At 36.5% G+C, this 26,899-nt stretch overlaps 1 protein-coding gene across 1 annotated transcript in view; it reads right to left on the bottom strand.

Moving 5' to 3' along the window:
• Window positions 1-26,899, bottom strand: part of GPHN (gephyrin) — a 795,631-nt gene that overhangs the window by 400,495 nt on the left and 368,237 nt on the right. The window contains exons 4-5 of the mRNA XM_042781141.1: window positions 20,361-20,453; window positions 6,119-6,157 (exon numbers count right to left, since the gene is read on the bottom strand). Coding sequence (XP_042637075.1) covers window positions 6,119-6,157; window positions 20,361-20,453 — 132 coding nt within the window. The remainder of the gene's footprint in view (window positions 1-6,118; window positions 6,158-20,360; window positions 20,454-26,899) is intronic.

The following is a 26,899-nucleotide window of genomic DNA, read 5'->3' as shown; positions in this document are numbered from 1 at the left end:
AATCCTTGCTATACCTGAGCCCATCATTGGAGCCACTGTATTGCTTTTCATAAGGTTTTTCCTGGCCAATTCTTTGAGAAGTGGATGGCCTCTTCCTTCTTCCGAGTTTGTCTCGGAATGCATAAGATCTAAAATAAAGTAAGAATATAAGTATAACATCATTTTATTAACTCTTTATTAATAATACATATTATTATTATTACTTTTATTGTTCATAGGAGATTTCTGCAGATGGTCTTAAGTTTTACTTTTAGTATTTAGTCACTAATCTTCATGAGAAGGAGGACATCTAAACAAGCCTCCCCTTTTACTCTACTCATAAAAGTGTATCTTAATTTTGATCAGAATGCACTGGATTAGGTATGAGAAAATTATTTGATTTAGAAGAGATATTTTCTTTCAGGATTTTGGCTTAAGATCTCTGTAAGGGGATTATTACCTCTGATTGAAAAATAAATAAATAAATATACATCGTATGGTTAAACCAAAAACCAAACTCACTGCTGTCGAGTCCATTCCATTCAAAGCGACCCCTCCTTGGTTTTCGGTATCTCACAGAAACAGACTGCCCAATCTTCTTTCCAAGGAGTGGCTGGTAGGTTTCAACCGCCAGCCTTCTGGTTAGCAGTCAAATGCCTTAGGTACTATGTCACCAGAGGTATAACAAGCAAAAATGATTCCTGGACATCTGAGATGTTTTTATGCTACTTATATGAATAGAAAATACTTTAAATTTCTTAACATATTATAAGAAATCTAAAAAGCGTTCTAAGATAAATACAAAAAGTTTGGTAATGTTTGTATTTTACCAAATACAAATTTATAAATAACCACATAGCTAACCAGTGGATTTTTTATCCATCAATTTCGTGTTCATGAAATTTAAGAATGTTAAATAGAAGTAAAGGAGTTTTAAGCCAAATCGTTTATGTATTGGAGGCAATTTACTTTCCCTCAGTGACCTCGCTCTCACCCTACCTGACCATTTGGGTCAGAAATGTAAGAATGAGTTACTGCCAGCAACCGGAAATACTTGAGGGTAGGAAGGGAAATTCTAACAAGACTGCTTATTAGTGTCTGCTTTCATCATTGCTTATATTTAAAACTCAAGGAGTAAAACTACCTCAACAGAATATTAGGTAAGGAAGCTGTATCTTGAACCACATTCTTTGCAAGATCCTGAATATGTTCTATTGTTTTTCAGTACTGAAAGGAAAAATGAAAGAAAATTCTGATAATTTATTTTTAGAGAGTAGTTGCCTATGGAGAATCTCCTGATTGCAAGGCAATTTAGAGGATTTTCTTGTTATTAAAATATAGAAGGGAATAAGGGTGAGATAGAGATACTGCCTTTTCAGATTAACATTCACATAAAGGAAATACATTACACTATTCTATTTTCAAAGGAGCTTTCCTCAAAATAAAAAAAAGATTTCAGAGACCATAAGAAAGTTAAAAAAAAAAATACATCTATTATTAATAAAACAACTTAAATAGTTAAATAAAGTATTATGCTTATATTCTTTATCTTAGATCTTATACACTGAAATACCTGCATAATCTTTATTTTCTTTAAAAATGTTTTTCGAATACAAGTGAAACCAAATTTAAATTATTCATTATTGTTACAAAAACAAATTAAAATCTGTATGCAGTTTCTATTTTAGTGCCTTTCTCTTGCCACGAGAACCTTGTCTTTCTATACCTATGCTGCTCAAAGAAGTAATGTTAGTAGGACATCATGAGAAGGGAAGAAAAATAGGTTATTAAAACTGACCCTAAGTATACTTTTAAAGGAATTGGTGTGGAGTAGTGAGCAATAGGAACAAAAGATAATTATCATCATGTTTGAAGGCACACATCAGTACAGAGAAGACAAATAGAGTCCTAGTCCAGTGACTAACTAATAAAGTCCATCATAAAAACTAATTAAGAGACTGAACCTTCTAACACCAGAAATTCAAGTGAATTTTAGTTGGTATTGAGGTTAAATTGAATTTCCAAACATTTTCAAAATGACTATAGAGTTGCCCTTGGGCATGGCAGGGAGCAGGGTGGATAGCTCACTGTGCTTGCACTTACATTCAAGAACACTAGTAATCTATCTTTAGGTGCTCTGGTAGCGTAGCGCCTTAGGCACCTGACTGCTAACCAGAAGGCTGGTGGTTCACACTCACCAGCCACTCCTCGGAAGGAAGGTTGGGCAATCTACTTCCGTAGTGATACTGCTCAGAAACCCAAGGAGGGGTCACTATGAGTCGGGGCCGACTCAATGGCACATAACAACAACAGTATCTATCTTTAGTCCTTCTCCATGGTTTCTCTAGAAAACAAATAAACATGATTTTAGGTAATGCTGTTTACTATCAATGAAGCCATGAATCTGTCATTGACTGCGCTAGGCATAAAATTCTTTTTGGCATTTAAATTGTTATTAATTATTGCCAGCATCCATCGGCTGTGATGATGCTTCAATACAAAAGACAGTCTTCTTCCTGATGCTTAGAGGAGGAGAAAGGATTTCCTTACGTATAACTCATATGACTTTGAACAATTCCTTCCAATAACTAGAGGAAAAGGATCATATTTTGTGGATAATACTGGAAATGTATCTTTTATTTATCTTTTCCCTCTCATAGAATGTAAGCCTCTTGAAGGCACGGCCTTATCTTTGTTTCACATACTCCTAGCTGACTACATGGTACAGAACAGACTTTCTCATGGGATTTGAGAGAACTATTGTATGTAATGAATTAATTTCTCTCCCATACTAGTTTCTGTGCCATCCTTGGAAGAACTGAAAAATAATCACTCAAATCCTTTTCTCTTTTTGGCAGTTGAGTGAGGAACTTGGGTTGAGAAAGGCTGAATACAGTATGTAAAATCACCACAAATTTATTGACTTAATAAACAAAACATATTCACCTAATGGATCAAAAGCCTTCTTTCTTAGATATATTACTATTGCATATTTAAATACTATTAAATACTTTTATAATCCTTGAATACAAGGATCAATTCTTTTTAGCTTATTTAGCTATTGTAAGGTCCAAAAAAATCTGCCTTTTCAGATTAACATTCACCTTGGGAAATAAATATATCATGGTGGCATAGTGCCTAAGGCATTTGACTGCTAACCAGAAGGCTGGTGGTTCAAACCCACCAGCCACTCCTCAGAAAGAAGACTGGGCAATCTACTCCCATAAAGATATGTGTGTGTGTGTGTGTATGTGCGTGCTACGTGCCGTCGAGTCAGACCCGACTCATAGCATCCCCTCCTTGGGTTTCCAAGGCAGTATCACTACGAAAGTAGACTGCCCAACCTTCCTTCTGAGGAGTGGCTGGTGGTTTTGAACTACCCGCCTTCTGGTTAGCAGTCAAGTGCCTTAGGCACAAACCCAAGGAGTGGTTGCTATGAGTTGAATCCACTCAATGGCAATGAGTTTCTTTTTTTAAATTCTATTTTCAGTGTAGCTTTTCAGATGGAACAAAGTTCAATTCCCACTGTGTATCAAAAGTGTATTAAAACACACACAAATATATACCCATATACTACCTAGGTCATATCCCCAACCTACCATATCAGAATCTCTAGGGGTTGGGCCCAGGAATCATTTTAGAACAATCTCTCTGGGTATAAAGCTGAGTATTTCCTGGTAAGGGCCAATGAACTGAATTGAAATCCTGTTCCCATTGTTGGTTCCTCTACACATGACCTGGTTGACTCATCTCAGTCCCATTATCTTCATTTAAACCTTGCCAACCAAATCCCTACCTCTTCTTTAAAACCCTACATTAATCTTTTTCAAAGATATGCCATCATCCTGTCCTAAGGTTAGTTAGTTTTTAAACTCAACCTTCAGAAACCTTTTGGCCATCATCCGTATTCAACATCTATGCTATTTCTTAATTCTCTCTTTCATTCTTAGAATGTAGACTCTTCTAAATCTTACTGCTTGAGCTTCTGTAGTATTTCTAAAAGTTTATAATTTCCTCTACCTCTAATACAAATCCTGAATTTATCCATCTTTCATGTGAATTATGTTTCACTGATCTCTGTTATTAATTTCCTTTTAGGTAGACAAAAGTATGGAAAGCTACTGAAATTATTTTCTTGACTTTCCTAGAGCGGCCTCTTTCTTCAACTGATTTTATCTCTATTATAACATGATGAGGAGACCTCTCTCTGCATCATTTTTCCATATTCTCTAAGTTTATCATTCTTTTTAGCATTTTTTTTTATTAGAAAAAATAAAATTTAATTAGGATAATATCATTCTAATTAAATTTTATTTCCACATTTTAAGCACATTGATGTTCTGTGTACATATACACACAGAATATTTCAAATTTATACATACACACCCCACATGCATCACATAAGCAACCCACTTTACAATCCCTCCTTAGGTTCCTGAAATTGTCTGCAGGTTTCACTAAAATTCTTCTCTAATTCTTGCATTTGACCTTGTCTTTCATTTAAATACAAGTGAATAAGACTACAAGCTTTACAGGGCAGACAATTTGTATTGCAAGTGCTTTTCATATGGCAAATACATCGCAAGTAATGGAAAAATGTCAATTTTAAAAGTTTACCCACACAAAAGAAAAGACAGTTTAGAAGGAAGAAAAGATAAATACATAAAAATGGATTTCTAAAGAACTAATATTACATAAATTATGGGGACAGTGAGAGATGATATTCTCAAAGGAAGAAAAATGAATCAGAGTGGAAAGCTACTTTAAATTACAGAGAATTGTAAAAAACTAAATTTATAAATTTTAGAAATGATACTTTTAAGTTTCACAAAATTCTTCTGGTCTTCCTAAAAAGGATAAAATTGATAGGAATAATATATCCTCATGAAGCCCTGGAAAATTTAAGGAAAATGAATTAAGAAACAAATTTAGTATATGAAAAAATTTTGAAATATCCCATAGACAAGGAACAAATGTACACGATATATGATGTTAAAAGACAACTGAAGCAAAGATGATGAATGATTTAGGGAAAAAAAAGTCTACTCCTAAATAAGGGGAAGAATGTTGAGTTTTATAAAAAAGCAGAAAGGAACGGTGGTGGTGAGTTTCAACAGTCAGCTTAGGAGTAAGCTGGACTGGACTATGAAAACAGTAAACCATTTTCCTATGTCTAAGATTTGTTTGGATAATATGTAGGTTAAACTTTTCTTTGAAATAAAATCTGATCAGGGTATCAAGACAACAGAGGAACAATGCTAGTGATTTATCAGATGCAGAAAAACTATAAGGAGGCAATACAGGCCAATCAGCAAGTTGTGAGGCTGAATACACAGAAGATGAATGCAATGTCTTGAGTAAATTAATGGGGCAGCCATGTGCAGCAAATAGGGAGAGGAGGCAGTGGTCAAGCAAATGCAGCAGCAGTCCAACCCGAGTACAAATCAAGTGGAGACAGCAGAAGTGCTAAATAATTTTCGTCCATTTATAATATTACAGGCATAGATTGGGTAGGTCAAGAGCAGGCAAGCAGATGGCATAGTACTTGGTAGACTATGGTGTTGAGAATGTTAGGAAAGCAGACAGACAATGCTGTGCAGTCTAAAATGCTGAAATAGCACATGGATATAGCAGTATCAGGCCATTCGATAATGGACAAAGCACCAGTGAGTGAAGAATGCAAATCATTCAGCAGATGAGTGAAGTGGGGCAAAAAGTAGGGACAACAACCAAAAAGAGGAAGACAAAACAGCAGAGAAGCAATGACAGATCATCAGAAGCAGTTGTATAGGCTAGTGACAAGCTGACAGTAGGGAAACAAAATACCATTCAGGAAAAGTTGAGCTTGAGAGTGAAGCAGTCCACTGAATTGGCTGTCTTCCATTTAGGAAACAGTAATCAATAAACTATATGAGAATCCACAAGAGAACAGCACACAAATGGAAATAGCAGATGGATCTGAACTCTATTGCCCAGGGATACAGAATGACCCTAGAACATAGATACATAACAATCCACAAGGAAATTAAACAGATGGGAAAAATGGGTCCAAGCATTTTTTATGATGATAAAAAAAAAACCGAAACACTAAAAATTATTAATCTGGAAATGATTGGCTGGGATTGAAGTCTTCGCTTACCCCTTTCTGGAGCCCACAAAATGGGAATGTTGGGAATTTCTGCAGCAGAAAAACAGAAGAGAAAAGGGATTTCTGACTCCCAGTTTGAGGAAAGCAGATCAAATTTAGGGCTGTATGAACTGGTTCAGGGAAATAAGAACCAGCCTGAACCTCTCCCTTCCTCAGAATCAAGGCATTTCTGAGGCCTGGGAAAGGTTTAGGAAGCCCTCACCCCATCATTTCCCACAACCTCCCCTTTCACACTTACCTCCAGTGCAAACAGTTTCCAGCAAGGAGGTACTTGGGAAAACTCACTCCCATGTTTATATCATGGCAAGATTTGGGGATGACCAACTAATAATACTTCCTGTGTAGGCCAGGTTTATGACTCAGTGGGATCCCTTCCAACGTTGGTGAGTGAGCAAAGGGGAAAGATTACTAGAAGCTACCCATCTCCTTGAAACTGGATAAGAAAGGCAGCAGTAGCAGTAATACCAATAAATATATAGTAACACCAATAAATAGCAACACCTTGGTGATCTCATCCATTGTCAGGGATTTTAATTCCATTTATATGTTGATGACTCTCAAAAATAATATCTCTAGTCCAGACTTCTCTGAACACCAGCTTCATATATCTAATGGCCAACATACCATCTCCACTTAGGTGCTTAAGTTTCCACAACTAAAGTAGACTTCCTGATATTTTCCCTTCCCAGTCTTCTCCATTTTAGTAAATGGCAACTCCTTACTTCTAATTGCCCAAGTAAAACTACGTGGCTGTATAATTTACTCGTTTTCTTACTCCATCTGTTATATCTGCCTTCAAAATGTATCAGTAATATAAATACTTCTTTCTACCTCTACATCTATCATTGGTCTAAATCACTATCAATTTTCACTTAGATTTTATCAATAGCCTCCTAAGTTCCCCTGTTAAAATGTATGTCAGAGCATGTCATTCACTCTATCACACTAAGGCTGAGTTACAGGGCCTTCATGACTCTGCACTCTTTCTCACCTCTCCAATCTCATCTCTAAAACTGTCCCCCTGCTGTACCAACTTGACGTTGTTCCGCGAACCTGTCGCACACCTTCCCGCCTCAAGGCCTTTTCATTTGTTTCTTTTTCTGTCTGAAAGGCTCGTCTCTTAGGGTTCCCCAGAGCTTGCTCCCTCCTCTTAGTTAGGTCTTGTTCAAATGTCATCTTATCAATGAGACCTTCCTTGACAATCCTATTTAAAACTGTAACTCGTATTCTTGCCTGTGCTAGCTATTCTCCTTTCCTGGTTTATTTTTATCCACAGTATTCTTCCACCATCTCTAATACTATAAATTTTACTTATTTACTTTGTCTCCCCCACTGAAATGTAAATTTCATAAAGGTGGGGACTTTTGACTTCTTTGTTCGTTGTGTGTCTTGAGTGTCCAGAATATATAGAGTAGGCACTCAGTAAATATTGAGTTCATTAAGTATTAATTTCTTGGGAGGCTTCATCCTCTGTATCATATTCTCAGAGTGTTCTTCTGAAAGGTCATATACTACAAGATTTTGCATTAAGAGAAAAAGTATTAGAGTACTATACTATATAGTGGAATGTCCTAATACAGAAGTTTGTAAACTACACTCTACAGACAAATCCTATCTGCTGCCTGTTTTTGTATGGCCCACAATCAAAGAATGATCTTTACATTTTAAAAGGACTGAAAAAAAAATCAAAAGAAGAAGACTATTTCATGACATGTAAAAATTATATAAAATCTAAATTTTAGTGTCTTTAAGTAAAGCTTAACCAGGCTCATTCATTTATATTGTCTATGGTGCTTTTCTGCTATAGGGCTAACAGAGTTCAGTAGCTGCAACAGGGACTGTATGGCCCACAAAGCCTAAAAATTCACTCTCTGGCCCTTTACAGAGTAAGTTTCCTAATTCCTGCCCTAAGTTCTTTTATATTAGAAGGGAAAAAGTAACAGCTAAAGTTTGAATAAAGATAGACCATCACATTACTGTTAATTTTGTTGCCACTGTTCTCCATAATGAACCTATGAGGGAAGGTAGATTTACATTATAGTTTTCTTTCAACGGTATATAAAAGCAGCACTCTCATTCCTCTGAACATAACTCAATACTGACAATATGTTCATCCATCTTTCCATCCTCAGAGAGCAGCTCCATCTCATGGGATAGGGTAGAGTAAGTCTTGAGAAAGGCAAAATGGGAGGGAGAGAGGAAGTAAACAGGGCCCCAAAATAGAACTCATATCAAAGTATAACAGAATGAACCACAGTTCTAAATATGCTGTGTAACAATAGTGGGAATTTGGAACGTTATGAATCTCTTTGGATCCGCATTGAACGGGGTTGTTCCTCATTATAGGAGCTCTGGTGGCATAGTGCTTAAGGCATTTGACTGCTAACCAGAAGGCTAGCAGTTCAAATCCATCAGCTACTCTTCCAAAGGAAGACTGGGCAATCTACTTCCATAGTGATACTCCCTTGGAAACCCAAGGAGAGGTCACTACAGGATTCGACTCAATGGCAGTGTTTTTTTTTTTTTTTGGTCTCTCATTATAATAGGGGGCTCCCAACACTGTAATCATGAATTAGAGCAAGCAAGAGATACATTGTAATAAGAATCCATCATATTTATTTAATATTGAAAATCAACAGTTTTCTTCTCATTGGTTCAAATGCTTAAATTTTGTAGGAAAGCGTTTTTAAAATTTGCAAAAGTCTATTTAAAATTACCTTCTAATCAAAAGAGAACTATTTCCTTCCTATAAAGTCTTACTCTAAGGACTCTAAAGATTATTACATGCAAAGATATTATATGCTACAATCAAACTTACAGAAATGGATGAAGAAGCAGAGGGGAAAACACTTAAATTATCCCAAGAAATCCATCACTATTATGCTATCTTCAAACTTCATAGAGAAGTATAATTTATTTCCTCTTATGTCAATCAGTCCTTCCAGAACAATCAACTGTTTCTTCTGCCTTATTGTCTTAGGCTTTTGTTTTCTCTCTCAATGAAACTGACAACAGTTCATTTTCAAACTCCTTACTTCCAAAAGGTTTACTGCTTCTTTCTTCCTGGCAACTTTTGAAGGAACTTGAATACTTTCTATAAATTCTCATCTGTGTCATTAAGTGATTAACTGACATGATTACTCCCTCCACTGAACAACTGTCATCCATTCTTTTATAGTAGCCAGGTTATTTCCAAGTTCCAGTATGAGGAAATAATATTGTTAAAATTATTAGATCCACCCCTAGTTGTTTACTTTGTCATCTGAATCCACTTTCTGACCCCTTATCATTTTCCTTTTATGGCAGGCAATGACATAAAGTTACAAATATCCTGCTCTTCTAATACAGTGATCTGAGAAGTTCATAGAACTTAACAGATATAAACCCATTTGTTACCTTATTTCATTTTGGGTGAAAACCAGTATTGTTGTTGTTGTTATGTGCCATCGAGTCAGACCCGACTCATAGCGACTCCTCCTTGGGTTTCCAAGGCAGTATCACTACGGAAGTAGATTGCCCAACCTTCTTTCTGAGGAGTGGCTGGTGGATTTGAACTGCCAGCCTTCTAGTTAGCAGTCAAGTGCCTTAGGCACTATGCTACCAGAGCTCCTTACTTAATACTTAAAACCAGTATTAAGTCCATGTTATAGATAGAGATCAATACATAGAAAGATGAATTCATATTCTTGATTTCTAAAAATAATTAAGTATAGCCTGAAATCTTCATTCTTCAAACTATGTCTTTAGATAAATTTGCTTTTTATTTATTTTTTACACCTGTAAACTATTAAATGATATTATGTTGTCAATGTTTTAACATTGATTTGGCAAAGGCATAATTATGCTAATTATGCCAGCCCTTGTAAATTTTATGAAACTAAGCTTGTAAGGGTTAGCTGGGAAGTTCAATTTCATCACAGTGATAAAGTCAAGGCAAAATCAGCATTTAGCATGTCCTCTTTGCTGTTTCTTTTCTCTTTTCCACAACTATACTATTAGGTACTTTAAGTCCTATCACCATTGAATTTTCCCCCAGAGAAGTTCTTTCAATATTTATTTAACCATTGTCTGTTTTTTTTAAAGTTAAAGCTCTTTCTAATTATATTGTAGATAGTAACAACAGCAAATATTTATTTATATAATGACTTACTGTTTTTAGTACTTTACTTAAATTACTTTATAACATAGCTACTCTATGAGCTAAGTATCCTCATTTTACACATAAGGAAACTGAGGCATAGGGAAGTTAAGTGATTTACGTAAGGTTCCACTAGTATAGTTGGATCTGGGAACCAAATCCAAGTAGTTTGTGCTCTTAATCACTATACTATGCTGCTTTGTCAATAGTTAGTTGACAAACATTGGTTTTCTAGTAAGACTGCTAATTAGACATAGAACTTACCACGATTTGTATCTATGCCAATTTGTATGTTTACTGATAATGATTTCTGCCCACTAAAGGCCCCATAAAAGCTGACTACATACCAGTATGGAGTGGGCATATGATTAAAACCTGTATTTAAAAGGAAACTGAACACAGAATTTCTTCAGAATTCCCTTCCTATAATGAATTTTTGCTCTTGCCTTATTCTCAAAATTTCAAAACTCTGACCTTGAGGAGCAATGTAGTTTTCCCTCTTTAGTGTTACTATGTGGGATAGGAGCCTATCAACTTAATAGTTTTAATATGAAAAGTCACTTACTGCCTTAATTACTTTATTTACCTAAATGGCTTAATTTTACCCTTATAACATTTCTGCTAGTGCCATTATACTTAGCTTTTCTTCTTAATGAATAAATAAAATAAAAGGTTCATGTCTTGGTAAAATCTGCGGCTGATGAAAAGAAACAGAATAAATGTTTCCACTTCTGCATGGGAAAAATGGATGCCACTGGAGAAGAAGATAAAAAATATGTAAGGGGGAAATTATGGGTGAATAATGTATCTTCAAAGTGTGTGGGAAAAAATACTTTAAATTTCTGCCATAAACCTATGCATCACTTTGAAAAACATTTTTGTGGAACAGCATGAAATGTACCTTCAAGGTATAAGATGTTCAAATGTTATTTTTCAAAAAAGAATGTGTATTTTCCATGAATATAAAAATAATACAAAGTTTCTTAAGAGGAAAATATAATTACTTTTGAATATCAGAAGAACTGTCAGGAAAAAGAGGAACAAACCTTCATTTGTGCATTCCCAAGGGAAGAATTAGGAACCCTAGGTAGAAATTATAAGGAAACCTGGTGGTATAGTGGTTAAGCACTTAGCTGCTAACCAAAAGGTTGGTGGATTGAACCGACCAGTTGCTCTGAGATAGAAAGATGTGGCAGTCTGTTTCTGTAAAGATTACGGTCTTGGGAACTCTATGGGGCCATTCTTCTGTCCTCTAGGGTAGCTATGAGTCATAATTGACTCAACAGCAATGGGTAGCAATTAAAGAACAAAGGTTTCTGTTTGATATGTTGGACATCATAACAATTGAGTAGCCCAAGAAATGAACTCCCACATGGAAAAAGTATCAATGGAAATGTCTAGGTGATGACTGGAAAGACCGAAAAGGGCATATGAGGGGTTTGAAGCTTACGGTCTGTAAGTTTTCCTCAAATGCTGACATTTTGTGTTTGGCCTATGATTATATACAGCTTGTCATATTACATAAAATACTAAACTAAACAGAAAGAGAGCATTGAAAAGACACATAAAAAGAAGCTATTCCTTGCTTGTCTTAATTCTAAGACAATTATTAACTGAAAAGGTTTCTGAACAACAAATCAAAAGAACTGGAACCTGGTGCCTTACGGCAGTTTAAATTATAGATGCAAACAATGGTGTGGATAAACACTAATTTTGCAGGTTATATCATGACTTTTTTTTTTAAAAAAAAGGGAATAAAAACAATCTAAAATACTGAAGCTAGTCCTATTGAGGATGTGTTGACGCACATTTGAATCAATGCTGGCAGCTCTCAAAAGGGTTTATTTTTAGAGAGTCTTGATGGTGTGACTTTACTGTGTGTAGTGGTTGACAGTAGACTTAAAATAGTGGCTTTGTAGAATCTCTGAACAATAAATGTTGCTGTTTCTGATCTCTGTTAGTGGTCTTACTCTAGCTGTTCTAAGAGGTAAAAGAACGTAGGTCTCGTTCACTCATCCTTCTACATAAAGTGAATCTGCTCCAGCCAGGGAGGTTTTCTTAGCTTTTCGTTCTCTGTACCTTGCTCATTCTTTTCTACTTCTTCGTTATCCTTCACTCTGCTAATCTTAGTCTTGTTCCTTTCCTTCAACTTCAGTTTAAATTTTACTTTCTTTATAAATTTTCAATGATGGTTGTTGTTGTTGTTGTTGTTTTTGCCATCGAGTCGGCCCTGACTCATAGCGACCCCTCCTTGGGTTTCCGAGGCAGTATCACTACGGAAGTAAGAATGCCCAATGATTACTCAGTTCTTAATCTTTCTCTTTAAATAAATCTTTTGGCTAGACATTTCCGTTACAAGGTTTATAGCATCTTGTTTTGTCATGTGACTACTTTGTATATGTATTTCAGCAGTAAGCTCAATAAAGCACAAGGTGCTCAGAAAATACTTTTTAAACTGAACAAACACTATAATGTAGTTTTTAGCAAATTGGTAGGTTGTAAATGTGCCTCTGAAGCACATACTGTTTTTCAGTAGATAACAGAAAATAACTTAAAACCCCAGATGTAAAGTGAGCTATTACTAAAAATCTCTCCTGATACAGTAAAGACTTTTCAGGCCAAATTCCAAGAATTTTAAAACACAAAGGAATTGGAGGCATAAAACAAAATAAATAGGTTCAAGTATAGTTAAATGCATTCTTAATTAAATTTGTACCCAGTACCTTTTAGAGGCAGGATATCAGGAATTCTATAACTCAACTGTACTAACAGCAGAATGCAGAAGCATCCAATGCCTGTAAATCCACATTCCTCATGTCATATAGTCAAATAGATATTCCTGTTTCTTTGCCCTGCCTTAGTAGTAGTAGGCAAATGCTGACTTCTATCTTTGTATTTTAGACATACCCACCAGGCACATAGTAGGTAACAATAACTACCAGAAGCAAAACGGTTAGCAACAGAAGTACTTGGGTCTACCACACAGAATTAGACAAAATAGCATTAACTAAATGAGAAGCAATATAGTAAAGAAAAAAACTAACATTTACTGAGCATCCACAAAGGTACCAAGCATTATGCTAGATCTTTTAACATGCATTATTGCCACTCACTAGCTTAGATACACTTGGGCAAGTCAATTAATCTACCTATGTCTCAGTTTCTTCATCTTTAAAATGGATGTAAGATACTACCTGCCTCATATGGCTGTTTTGAAGGCTAAATTAGTTAACACATGCTTAAAAATACTCCTGACAACAGTAAGTGTTATACGTAAGTGTTAGTATTATTATTGGCTCGTATTATTACCTCAATTAATAGAAACAACAACCTTGAGAGGTAGGTATGAGCTAATTTAACAGATGAGAAAATTGAGGTTTGAAGAGGTTAACTTCAAACCCTAAATTTCACAGTGAATAAGTGGTAGAGCTGGAATTGAAATTCAGGTCAGTCTCACTCTCTGCTGTACATCCTTTTCCATTACACCACACTGTATCCGAACATATTTAAACAAAGATAAGGTGTATTTCCCATGTCCAGAAGTATTTCATAAAAAAAGTCAAGGAAGAGCTCCTTAAAATGGCATGAAATACAACATATCTGACCATACAGGAGTGGTGAATTCTATTTAATCAAGGTTTAATTATTTTAAGTATAAGGGTCTCTAGTATTCTGTTTTGTAAGCAATTTCCTATCATTGAATTATTCTATTTAAACAGAACAATTTTAAGATACTCAAAATCTTATTCAAAATGTTTATTTTTAGTTTAACCATGTATAACAGATATTGTATTTTAGTCAAACAATCCCAAAACTACTGAAAAAATGTCACAGAATTCCAGAGCATTGCTATATGCTCTTTTGCCAGTGACATAACCCAGGTTTCCCTCAAAATATCAGTACATAGTTGAACCAATTATATAATTTAAATGACCTATGTTTCACTGCAAATTTAATTTAAAAAAGACAAGAAAATAAACATGGTGTTTTTGCTTTATTTTTTGCTACACGTGGGATAGTTTCTCTGATCGCTAAAATATCCAATGTTAACCTTTAGGCAAAGTTGTTCTATGTCAATTCTCAATGACTTTCACAAAAGTCACAAATTTAGAATGATTAGCATGTAGTTAGTACCCCAGGCCAATTTTGTCTCCTTCCTAGTTCTTACAAACTATCCTTGTTTTTGGAACACTATTCTTACATGATTGTAAGAACAAAAATGGTTCATGATTATCTAGAGTAATACCTGACCTAAAGGACATAAACATGTAATATCATGAAACAGTGTATGTGAATTTCAAGAGACTGATTAAAAAAAAAAAAAAAAACCTTATTGCCATGAAGTAGGATACAACTCATAGCAACCCCTCCTTGGGTTTCTGAGATGGTATCACCACGGAAGTAGATTGCCCAGTCTTCCTTCCGAGGGTTTGAACTGCCAGCCTTCTGGTTAGCCTTAGGCACTATGCCTTAGGCACTATGCCAGCAGAACTCCTCAATAAACTGGCAGTAAAACAAATTCAGCTGTCCAGTCGATCCCGACTCATAGCAACCCCTCCTTGGGTTTCCCAGGCAGTATCTCTACAGAAGAATATTGCCCAGTCTTCACTCTGGCTGGTGGGTTTGAACCATCAGCCTTCTGGTTAGCAGTCAAATGCCTTAGGCACTATGCCACCAGAGCTCCCATAGCAGCACTAGATAACCAAAAGAGATGGTGAGATCACCACCTATGGATTGTAATCTCCTTGTAGAGTGCGGAATCAGATCAGATGACGTCTTCCAGCATCATAGTAACGTAACAGCCACCACAAACTAAAAGGTGGAATTAAAAAAAAAAAAAAAAAAACTGTTGCCACTGAGTAGATTCTGACTCACAGCAACCCTATGTTGTTGTTTGCCGTCGAGTAGGCCCCGACTCATAGTGACCCTTCCTTGGGTTTCCGAGGCAGTATTACTACGGAAGTAGGATTGCCCAACTTTCCTTTCGAAGAGTGGCTGGTGGGTTTGAACTGCCAGCCTTCTGGTAAGCAGTCAAGTGCCTTAGGCACTATGTTACCAGAGCTCCTATAGGACAGAAGAAATGCCCCTATAGAGTTTTGAAGGCTGACAGTAAAACAAATTTTTACAGAACAAATAATTTTTTTTTCACTTGTATTAGAAAAGTCCATGGAAAAAAGATCCTAATGATGTAAGTGGAAGATACTGTAGAAAAGATTACGTTGCAATCTGTCCCAAAGAAATCTCAGTATAATAGAGCACAAACAGTATGCCCTCTACAATTCAGAGTCTTTCCCTAGAACTTCAGGTGTACCAGATTTTGAGTAGTCTTACCCTTTCAGCATTTTGTCAGATAACTCTTTACTCCCATACTGAACTGGAAGAACCCTTTTAAAATGAGTCTTGCCTACCATCAATGTAGTTTGCTGAAAACCATACATTTTTGTTTTCTCTCTTTGTTTACTTCATAATGACAGACTGAGTGTATCAGCAGACTTTTGTTAGGAGGTACTGCTAAAAACAACAGTTTGAAAAATTTTTTAGAATGAGATTTTACTTAATATATAACAAATTATTTTATCAATTATGAAAGTTCAAAATTTTATGATTATTTATTTAGAATGAGAGATATTTTATTTTTGTTTTGCTATATTATCTATTGAGCCAATGAGGCAATATACTTCAATACAGCAGAAAAGTGTTTATTCTTTGTTCCCCCTAAAATTAGAAATTTAAGAAACAAAATCCAACATCATTTCAAAGCACTAAAGAACAAAAACAATAATGAAAAAAGAGGGGAAAAAGTGAGTAAAAGTGACTTCTTGCCAACCAATAGACCAGAAGTTGGTCAACTTCTCCTGCAAAGGGACAGACGGTTAATATTTTAGGCTTTACGGGCTGCACAGTTTGGGTCCCAACTATTAAAATCCTGTTGTAGCCACAGGCAATGTGTAAATGAATGAGCATAGCTCAAGTCTAATAAAATTTCATGTATGCCCTTTGAAATTTAATTTCATGTATCAAAAAATATTCTTCTTCTTTAGATTACTTTTCAGTCATTTAAAAATGTAAAATCCATTCTTAGCTCACAGGCCATAAGAAAAAAGGTGACAGGCTGGATTTGCCCTGTGGGCCATAGTTTGCCAATCCCTGTAACAGACCGAGTTCCTTGATGATAGGGACCATGTCTCCTCATTTTTTAACTCTGCCACTCAGCATGGCATCTGAAACATACTGAGGATTAACAGCAAAGAGCTTGATGAAGGAATGAGGAGAGGAAACAAGGTGTACACTAAGCTTTTAATTCTTTAATTCATTAATTAAATGTTCTACCTAATAAATTAGTATATAACCCTTAACTCTGGCGTAGCCTATACTCTAAAAATACTAAAAATTATTTTTACTTTATAAATATTTAATAGCTTTCTATTTTGCTTTAACGTAAGAAATTTCTTTTCAGCTATATAGATTTTCTTTTTTTTTTAAATGCTTCTTAATCTTTCAGTCTCTTGTAGAATTGTACATTTACATCTAAAGGGCTTTTACTTTACCTCATCTATATGTCTTTGAGTAAATTTTCACTTTTTAAGAATAATAAAAAATTCTTTACGTAAGATTACCTTCTTTGGACATAAATTGCTTTTACATTATAATGGAACATGGAGAGGTAAACAATACTCTCTATAGCAATGAGTTATGTTCTATAAAATTTTATAACTAGTGTTATACAAATACCAAGAGATTAACTGTCATCACATCAGAGAAAATGTACTCTATTCTAGAAAAACAAAGTTTACGATATCAAAAGTGATTATGATATCAAAAGTCTGAAATGTTGCAGAGTAAAAATTATTATGGTATTATACGTTAGCTGTAACAGCACCTTATTGTTGGAGACAGGAGGAAGGCCAGCTGGCATGCGACTCTCTGATGTACTAGATTCTAAGATGCAGGATGTATAATTTAGAAAAATCAGTTCTGGTAGCCTTATTCCTAAAAAATATGTAAATAAGATATACTTTACTAAACTTGCTATTCTTCTAATAGACCTGGGAAGATCTCAGTCTATTAAACTTGTCTGTTTTTCTGGGGTTCATACCTATTGACAATTACATTAGACTGCTTTATTTCATTTATTCTATTTATCCCCCTCCTTTTTTTTCCCTAACAACACACACATCCCACCACCAACTGTCCTCTGTGTTTGCAGATCAAACTAATGAAAATTACTGACTGTAAAATATTAGTACCTTAAGAAGTTTTACATTATTTTTATATTATTTTCATCAAATTAGTATTTATGTTTTCAGCAACTAACTCCTGACTCTACATGGAAATCTTTGCAACTCTGAATTGTGCATAGGTTAATCGTGGTCTAGAAAAGTTTCTTCTCTTTTAGGCATAATTATCTAAACAAACATGTTAAAGACAAAAACTACATACTCACTGCCATCAAGTTGATTCTGATTCATAGTGGCCCCCACTGGATTTCCAAGGTGGTAAATCTCTACAGAAGTAGATTGCCCCATCTTCCTTCTGCAGAGCAGCTGGGGGGTTTGAACCACCAACCTTTTCGTTATCAGTCAAATGTCTTAGGCACTGAGCCACCAGAGCTCTTTACACATAATGATAGATCTATAAATGTATTTCTAAATCTCTGACATCTCAGTACTATATTTTAACTATTACAAGAATTTCAATTTTTTAAGAGTGCAAAAGAAATGGGAATTTAGTACAAGTAGTCTTAATTAGCCTTATATTGTTTTTATGTTTATCTTTTTTCCAAAGTTTTAACTTTAGAAAAGTTACACTGACTTTTGCCCCAGATATCCACATCATATGCATTTATATATATATATATATATATATATATATATATATATATATATATATATATAATATGAAGTGAAATGAACCTATTGAAGAGCAAACTATTCACAACCACACAGCTTATTTTCAAAAATAGTTATTAGAAACGATATATTTACATATATTTTAAACTCAAAAAAAAAAAAAAAAAATCTAATGCCCTAATACAACTTTACCTAAGTAGTTGCTTTGGGTACTTCTATAGTTTTTAAGTAACTGGAAAACTTTAAGACTAAAGGGTTCCTCAATTTCTGATAAAATGAAGCATGTAAGTCATGGAAAGAGATAGACTCTGGTTAACTAATATTATCAAAAGAAAAAAATAGGAAAGAAAAGAAATAGATTACAGAATGGTAGAAATTCAAGATCACTGATTAATATGAAACACACTCTATCAAAATCAAGAAATAATTAACAAGATTATGAAGAATTCATGGGCATACTTAAAATCTAGTGTAAAATTATATTTGTTCACTTGGTACTTACATATAAAATATAGCAAATAATAAAATATTTAACCCTTAGACGTTAACCTTTATATAGCACTTACTAAAATGTCAGGAACAGTTTTTACCGAATCCTCACAGCCACTCTGGTACACAGGTACTATTATTTTCCCCATTTTATAGGAAACTGAGGCACAGAGCAGTTAAATGAATAGTCTATGGTCACCCTTTTAGTAAGAAGCAGAGCTAGAATTAAAAGGTTTGCATGTTCAGGCTAGCATTTTAGTATTAACTTGATCCAGAAGATACAAAATTTAAAATTTTACGATACAAATGATTTCCACACAATTAAAAATATTAGTATATGGTTATAAATGAATTCTATAGTAACATTTTCTGTATATCTGATATAAAAATATAAATATAAAATATATCAAGCCACATCGATATATCAATATAAAAATATCAAGCTATATCACACACAAAAAATGGAGATATGTAAACCTGAAGTAATTTACTTCAAACCCTCAACACAACACCCACACTCCAAAAATCAATGTCTTCATATATACAGGCAATTTTCTCACAAAGAAAACACCAACATACCTCTATAGCAGACAGCTTCCCTTCTAGTTGTACTTTTTATCTCACAATTTTAAAACAAATCTAAAAATTGTACAAAGAACTATTTCTCTCAGGATTCAGAAGCTAAATAAATTGTGTAAAAATGACCCCTTGTAAGCAGTTAAAATGAACAATCTCCCAATATAATTCTATTCTGATTATTTTAAAAGCAAACTACTTTATTTATAACCTTAACTATAATAATATAAAAATACTCTCTGTGCCATAATTTTCATGTAGTATAGAATATATTTTACAACATGTTCACAAGATTGCATTTTTATATACTAGAGCAGTGGTTCCTAAGTGTGGAACGATGGTCTACCGGTCAGCAACATCTGCATTAACTGAGATCTTGTTAGAAATACAAATTCTCAGGTTCTACTGCAGATTTACTGAATCAGAAACCTTAGGGGGTGGGGGGCATTAACTCCTCTTTTAACAAGTCCTCTGGTTGATTCTGATGCAGACTAAAGTTTGAAAACTACTATGATAGAGTAAGAACAGCATTAATTATTTAATATGTATAGAGCAACAGTACCTTGCTGTTAACAGTGTGGTGATTTGAAAATAGTAGATAGTTAACATTAGTTGAAATTCAGATCAAATTGTGAATTATACTAACAAAGCAGAGCAGACCAGATGTCATGCTATGAGTTAGAGAGCTATTGTTGACCTCCTTTGGCAAAGTGTGGGAAGCTCAGCTGATACCTCAGACCACTGAGTAAATGAAGGATTACCTCTGGACCAATTCAATCTTCCTCATATTTTATTATTTCTAGTTCAACTCCAAAGGAAAAAAGTCAAGAAACACTGTTTTTATATATATAATAATTTTTCCACAGAAAATTTTTCATATTCTTAGAACCACAAGTTACCTTGTTCTGCCTAGCAAAATTACAAATGTAAGAAATAATGTTGTTGTTGTTGTTATGTGCCATCGAGTCAACCTCGACTCATAGCAACCCCTTCTTGGGTTTCTGAGGCAGTATCACTACGGAAGTAGATTGCCCAACCTTCCTTCCGAGGAGTGGCTGGTGGGTTAGCAGCCAAGTGCCTTAGGCACTACACTACCAGAGCTCCCATAAGAAATAATACAAAGGTTGAAAAATAACATAATTAGTCTACTTGAATATGAGAAGGGCATATACTATCTCACCTCTGGAGTGACATCTCGTGGTGCAAACCCTGTTCCTCCAGTTGTTAATATCAAATTAAGTTCCTTTTCATCACACCAATCTATTAGGGTTTCCTGAAAGAAAACAATAGTATTGTCACACTCAATGACAAGAAAGACTTGTCTCTCTGCTCAAAAGCATACAAATCCTCAAATACTTCATATATAGTGAGGAAACACAGATTTTTTTCAACATCAACATTTTGAAGTACAATTAATAGAACACTTTCACATTTAATTAAAACACACTGCAGTTTTGAGTATTTCTTCATTAGAGAAAATGAAAGTACAAGCATCAGATTCTTGAAAGTAAATGAAACATGGGAAGATAACCTTAGAGAGTTTGTAATTAATGTTTATTGTTCTTATATGGCATATTTGAAGTTCTAACCAGTTATTCAAAATATATTCAGGTTAAAAAGTGATTGATCATTACCCTTGTGTTAATTATGTGATCTTACTTAACAACTGCACCAACCCTCCCAGGCAAATAGTTGTAGCTCAATTTCACATCTATGGAAACAGACCCAATCATTTTTTTCATTAATAGATTCAGAAAGATAGAGAAACTTGCTCATGGGCTCCCAAACTAGAAGCTCAAAGAGCTGAGATTCAAACCAAGTCTGTTGGACTCTCAAATTATCCTTTTTCCCCTAAATTCTGCTCAGGTTTTCTGCTCAGGATTTTCAGGAAAGTTTTACACTTTTTAGCAATTTATTTTACATGGCTGTTCTGGTGGCACAGTGCCTAAGGCATTTGACTACTAACCAGAAGGTTGGCAGTTCAAACCCACCAGCTGCTCCACAGAAGAAAGACAGGGCAATCTACTTCCGTAAAGATTTACTGCCTTAGAAAACCACTGGGGGTCCCTATGAGTTGGAATCGACTCGATGGCAGTGAGGTGTTTTTTTTTTTTTTTTTTAATTGTGATTTGAGTGAAGATTTACAGAGCAAATTCACTTTCTTACCCAATTCCAATATTATGAAAGTCTAAGAGGTTAGAATCATAAACCATAAAATAATGAAGCTAGTAGACACCATAGCTGATGTGTCTCTTCCTTTTCTAGACGAGATAGCTGAAGTAAAAAGTGGTTAAAGGATTTACCCAAAGGTACAGAGCCAGTTTGTCAAAGAAGTGGAGCTGAGATCTTTGTCTGCAGACTCTTCTATCTATTGCCAATTCTATTCATCACCCCACTTTCCAGCTGTTATTTAGAAAAGATTATAAAGTGTTCATTTAAATTATAATTATAATCTTGCCTTCGTATTATATTGTTTCATTAGCTTTTTTTTTCAGTCAGGACCAAAATTTAATAATAAAATTACATCATTTAGTTGCTGCTAACTAAGTATGAAATATAAGTATTAGGCTGATACCTATAATAGGTAGGCCCCGACTTACAATGTATTGGAGTTACAACAAACCACACTTGCAAAGAACTTATTTTTTTTAATACATCTTATTGTTAGTAATATGTACTACGTAAATGTTACAGTGCATAAATGCCTGATGTTATCATTTTTAGATGTTCACTCACAGACATTCAAAAATAGGATTAATAAAACTACTGATAATAATGAGAACAAAGCCCTGTAATAAGTTGGGGACTACCTGTATGTGGAGCAAAATGTTCCTCAGTTCTCAAATCCATCAATGACATAAAACGCAGGATGGTTATTTGGAAGGAAAAATCCAGGATCTGAAATGTGATCTTATTTAATAACTGCACCAATCCTGCTATTTTTGTTTTATCTTGGTATCACAGGAATGTAGAGACAAAAGCTTCTCTGTTGTTGTTGTTGTTGTTATATGCCGTCGAGTCGGCCCCGACTCATAGCGACCCCTCCTCCTTGGGTTTCCGAGGCAGTATCACTATGGAAGTAGGATTGCCCAACCTTCCTTCCGAGGAGTGGCTGGTGGGTTTGAACCGCCAGCCTTCTGGTTAGCAGTCAAGTGCCTTAGGCACTATGCTACCAGAGCTCCTAAAAGCTTCTCTAGACAGCTTTTATTTCCCTCCTGCTATAATTGACAAATGGTAACAAAGTTGTTCTTTTAAAAAATTGTGATGTGGGTGAAAGTTTACAGAGCAAATTCACTTTCCATATAGCAGTTCACATACACTTTATTTCATGACATTGACTACCATTTCCCACAATGCAACAGCTCCCCTCCCACTTCCTCCCCATAGTTACCTCTTCCCTGTACCCTTCCCTCCCATGCACTCCTGTCCCCTGAGCTGTCTCCCTGTGCATACACAGCCCTTGTATTCTCCTATGATGGTTCTCTCCAAGGAGTATATTTACCTAATGTAAATGTTCCATTCATATGCCTTTTTCTGGCTGGAAGCCACAGGAGTGGGTTCAATTCCAGACCTGAAGGGCAGCTAGGGCCCATAGTCTCAGGGGTTTCACCAGGCTTTATCAGACCAGTGAACCTGGTCCCCCTCCCCCTTTTTTTTAAATGATTTTGAGTTTTGTTCCACATTGTTCTCTCATTCTATCCAGGATCTCCTACACAGATGCCCCTCTGACTGGTTGACAGTGGTAGCCGGCCACCATCTAGTTCTTCTGGTCTCATAGTCATATAGGCTGAGGATCGCACTACCAGTTGCCTGGACTATTTACATGAATCTTTGGTTTTCTTCATTCTTCTTTGCTTTGGATGAAGAGAAACCCATCGTTGGATCTAGATGGCCATTTGCAAGCTTTTGAGATCCCAGTTGCTACTCACCAAAGTAGGAGGTGGAACAATGTTTTGTGTAGTATGTTATGCCAATTGAGCTTGATGTCCCCTGTGACTATGGTCTCAAGCCCACAGGCCCAACTACTTGCTCGCTTTGGGTAGCTGCCTGTGGCCAAGAAGTGACTACAAGCTTGTCCTTGTCAGCTCTATTATATACCCGGGAATTCTTACAGAACATATCAACATACTTGTAGAAACATTGCCAACCCTATTCATGGTCTAGGGCACATTCCCCCTGCATAGACATACCTAATAGTTCAGCCTGTCCACCCACCTATCCACCCGTATATCCAAGTTTGCCTTCACTGACAATGCAGTACTGTATGTGCAAAAGGGTTCATCTTTGTTGTCTGTACCTCCCATGTACCTTTCTCTTCCTCAATGCCACTATGCTGATCACTCACATTTGGTACATTGCCCTTCTCTTTACCCAAATCAATACTTATCTCTACCTATGTGCCAAGGGAGCAGGGAGGTACCATCTTCTGACATCCTTTAACCTCACAAGAGGAAGACAGAATCACCATCAGTAGCCCAAGGCCAGACAGGCTGCCTCCCTACAGCCCTTTCAACAACCTGACACCAATCCTTCCCTCCTACAGCACCCACTACCACTCTTCTGGGTTCGATAATTTGCTGCAGTGGCCACAAATCACAGATTATGGGGGTTATTAGGGAAGCAATAGGCTACAATTCAAGTTCAGGAACACACTCAGTCTCTCTCCCAGCAGTGCATGTCTCTTGGTGTCTATCTCATCAGTGCATGTCTCTTGGTGCCTCTCTCAGCAATGCATGTCTCTGGTGTCTCTCAGCTGGCACTGAGAGATTTCTTCTGTCTCTAGGGCTCCTTTTGAGCCTGGCAAAATGGCCAAACTAACCAATCCCAATATCAAAATTCTATACACCTGGGAGTGAGCAAACTTCCCAGAAAATTATTTTGTGCTGAGCCCAACAGAAATACCCCAGGTGGATAACTTTAATAATCAGGAGCTACTCAGTTGCTCACAGTAAATTCCACCACAGAGTTTACAAAGACTTGTGGCTAAGGCACTTGACTGCTAATTAGAAGGATGGCAGTTCAAATCCACCAGCCACTCCTTGGAAGGAAAATGGGGCAATCTACTTGCGTAGTGATACTGCCTCGGAAACCCAAGGAGGGGGTCTCTATGAGTTCGGTCCGACTCGATGGCACATAACAACAACAACAACATGGCTAGAAAAGCCACACTATGTAAATTATTACACCACAGGCCACCCCCTGGCTTTTCTAGCCATTATCCCCTTTATACTTCAAAAATTAACATCCCTTTCACCATCAATTTAAGAATAACCATACCCATGAAAGCACGTAAGCCAGCCACTTCATGCTTTTATCTCTCCCATTTTAGATAGCCAATTTCTAATTTGTCCGTCCCTAGCAAACCAGTGCTCTGAGGAGACAAGCATGGGTCCTTTCTCTGGAGAATCTTCTGTCTGCTTGGAAACTTCAGGCATCTGCATCCATAAACAAGCAAAGTCCAGGCCAGCGCAAGCCATCAAATTGCAGCAACTTAACACCAGCTCAGTGTCAAACATTTTCCTCTTCATTTGGTCAGGTTCTGGTCAGCTCAGCCCTAGCCATCCCGGTTAGGTCATGGATACCAGCTGCCAAGTTTGGGAGTCACACTCTTCCCTTCACTTCACACAAGCCAGAACCTTCTCTCACATCCTCAGTCCTCAGGCACTATTTCAATGCCCTCAGGCTCACAACTCCTTGCACTTCAGATCAGCCAGCCCTTCCTCTCTCACCAGCGTTCTTGGCTTAGGTCCACGAGTATCAAACTCAGCCAGTTTTTCATTGCTGCTCTTCCCCCATTTCCACTCAAGTTGACCCAGGTGGTCACAACTAAGTAGCATACAAGCCTACTACTCACTGGCTTCCTTTAACTTTCAGTCCTGGAAGGAGTTTCTCTCATGGACCATAACTTTCCTGCCTGGATACACCCAGAACCTATCTGCTTGCTCAAAATTAAAAAAACAAAAAACAAAAACAAAAGCCAAGCAGCCGTTTTCTTTCTTTCTTTCTTTTTTTCGTGTAGGTCCTATGTTCAAATGCAGATATTCTGTTCTCTCAGTAGTTCTGGTTGGAGCTCAAGTTTTTTACCAAAGCCCCTAACACTCTACACACAGGGCTTTAAACAAAAGCCTGTTTCTGCTGGGCAAATTCTATTTCCCCTTTTAACACCAATCAAATATCAGCTGAAGGCGGACTTACATGCTCTATGTTATCCATACCCCATAATAATTTCTAATGTACAAGCAGGAAGAGAACATTCAATATCTGTAATATATTCAGATAAACACATAATCCAAAACATATTATGTTTTTCAAGGCGTTCTAGTTTCATCTCTTCACCTTAATTATCTTCCCACTCTATGTATGTGGCCTTAGGCCTTTGGCTGGGTGTAACCAAAAACCCTAGGCTCTGAATCAATTATCTCCTTTAATAGGTAATGCCAACCAAAGTAACCATGTAAGAATCCACAGTTTCACTTCCCAGTCCCCTTCCTTCTTTCTTTTACAAAGTCCCATGCTTCTATGAGTCTGGGGCCACTGCAATGAATCCCACCGCTTCTGACACCAACTGCCAACAGGGCAGGGAGGCACCATCCTCTGACCTCATCTGACCTCACAAGAGGAAGACAGAATAACCATCAGTAGTGCAAGGACCATTCCTGCGAGGCCAGGCATGCTGCCTCCCTTTCACCAACGCTGACACCAACCCTTCCTCCAGCAGCACCCATCACCTCTTTGCTGGGTTTCATAACTTGCACCAGTGGCCACACAGAACTCACAGGTTGTGGGGTTTATTAGAGAAGCAACAGGCTACAATTCAAGTTCAAGAACACGCTCAGTCTCTCTCCCAAGCAGTGCGTGTCTCTTGGTGTCTATCTCAGCAGTGCACGATTTCTTCTGCCTCTAGGAGGGCTCCTTTTGAGCCTGGCAGAATGGCCAAACTAAACAATCCCAACATCAGAATTCTATACACCTGAGAGCAAGCAAACTTCCCAGAAACTTACTTCATGCTGCTCACAACAGAAACACCCCACATGGATAACTTTAACAATCAGGAGCTACTCAGTTGCTCATGGTAAATTCCACCAGAGAGTTTACAAAGACTTATGGCTAGAAAAGTCGTACTACGTAATTTACTACACTGAACTAACAGTGCTCCCGTCTCTCCCCTACCTAACCTCTGGTAATAACAAAGAACATTTCCTTTCATATATGAACCTTTCCTTCACTTTTTACAATAATGGACTAATACAGTATTTGTCCTTCTGTGATTGACTTATTTCACTCAGCATAATGTCCTCCAAGTTCGTCCAAGTTATGTGGTATTCTGCAGATTCTACATTATTCTTCAGGGTTGCATAGTATTCCACTGTGTGTATGTACCATAGTGTGGTTATCCATTCCTCAGTTGATGGACACCTAGGTTGTTTCTATCTTTTGGCTACTGTAAATAGTGTTGCCATGAACATGGGAGTGCATATATCTGTACTTGTCCTGGCTCTCACTTCTTTACCATACTTAGTAATGGAATGGCAGGGTCAAATGGTATTTCTAATTCTAACTTTTTAAGGAATCACCATACTGCTTTCCACAGTGGTTGTACCATTTTACAGTCATATCAGCCTCGGAAGGAAGGTTGGGCAATCCTACTTCCGTAGTGATACTGCCTCGGAAACCCAAGGAGGGGTCGCTATGAGTCGGGGCCGACTCGACGGCACATAA

This window comes from Orycteropus afer, unplaced genomic scaffold (genome assembly GCF_000298275.1).
Source record: "Orycteropus afer afer isolate SDZICR_OR568_19922 unplaced genomic scaffold, OryAfe1.0 scaffold00088, whole genome shotgun sequence".
NCBI classification, from domain to species: Eukaryota; Metazoa; Chordata; class Mammalia; order Tubulidentata; family Orycteropodidae; genus Orycteropus; species Orycteropus afer.
This window is presented reverse-complemented; position numbering and strand designations above follow the sequence as displayed.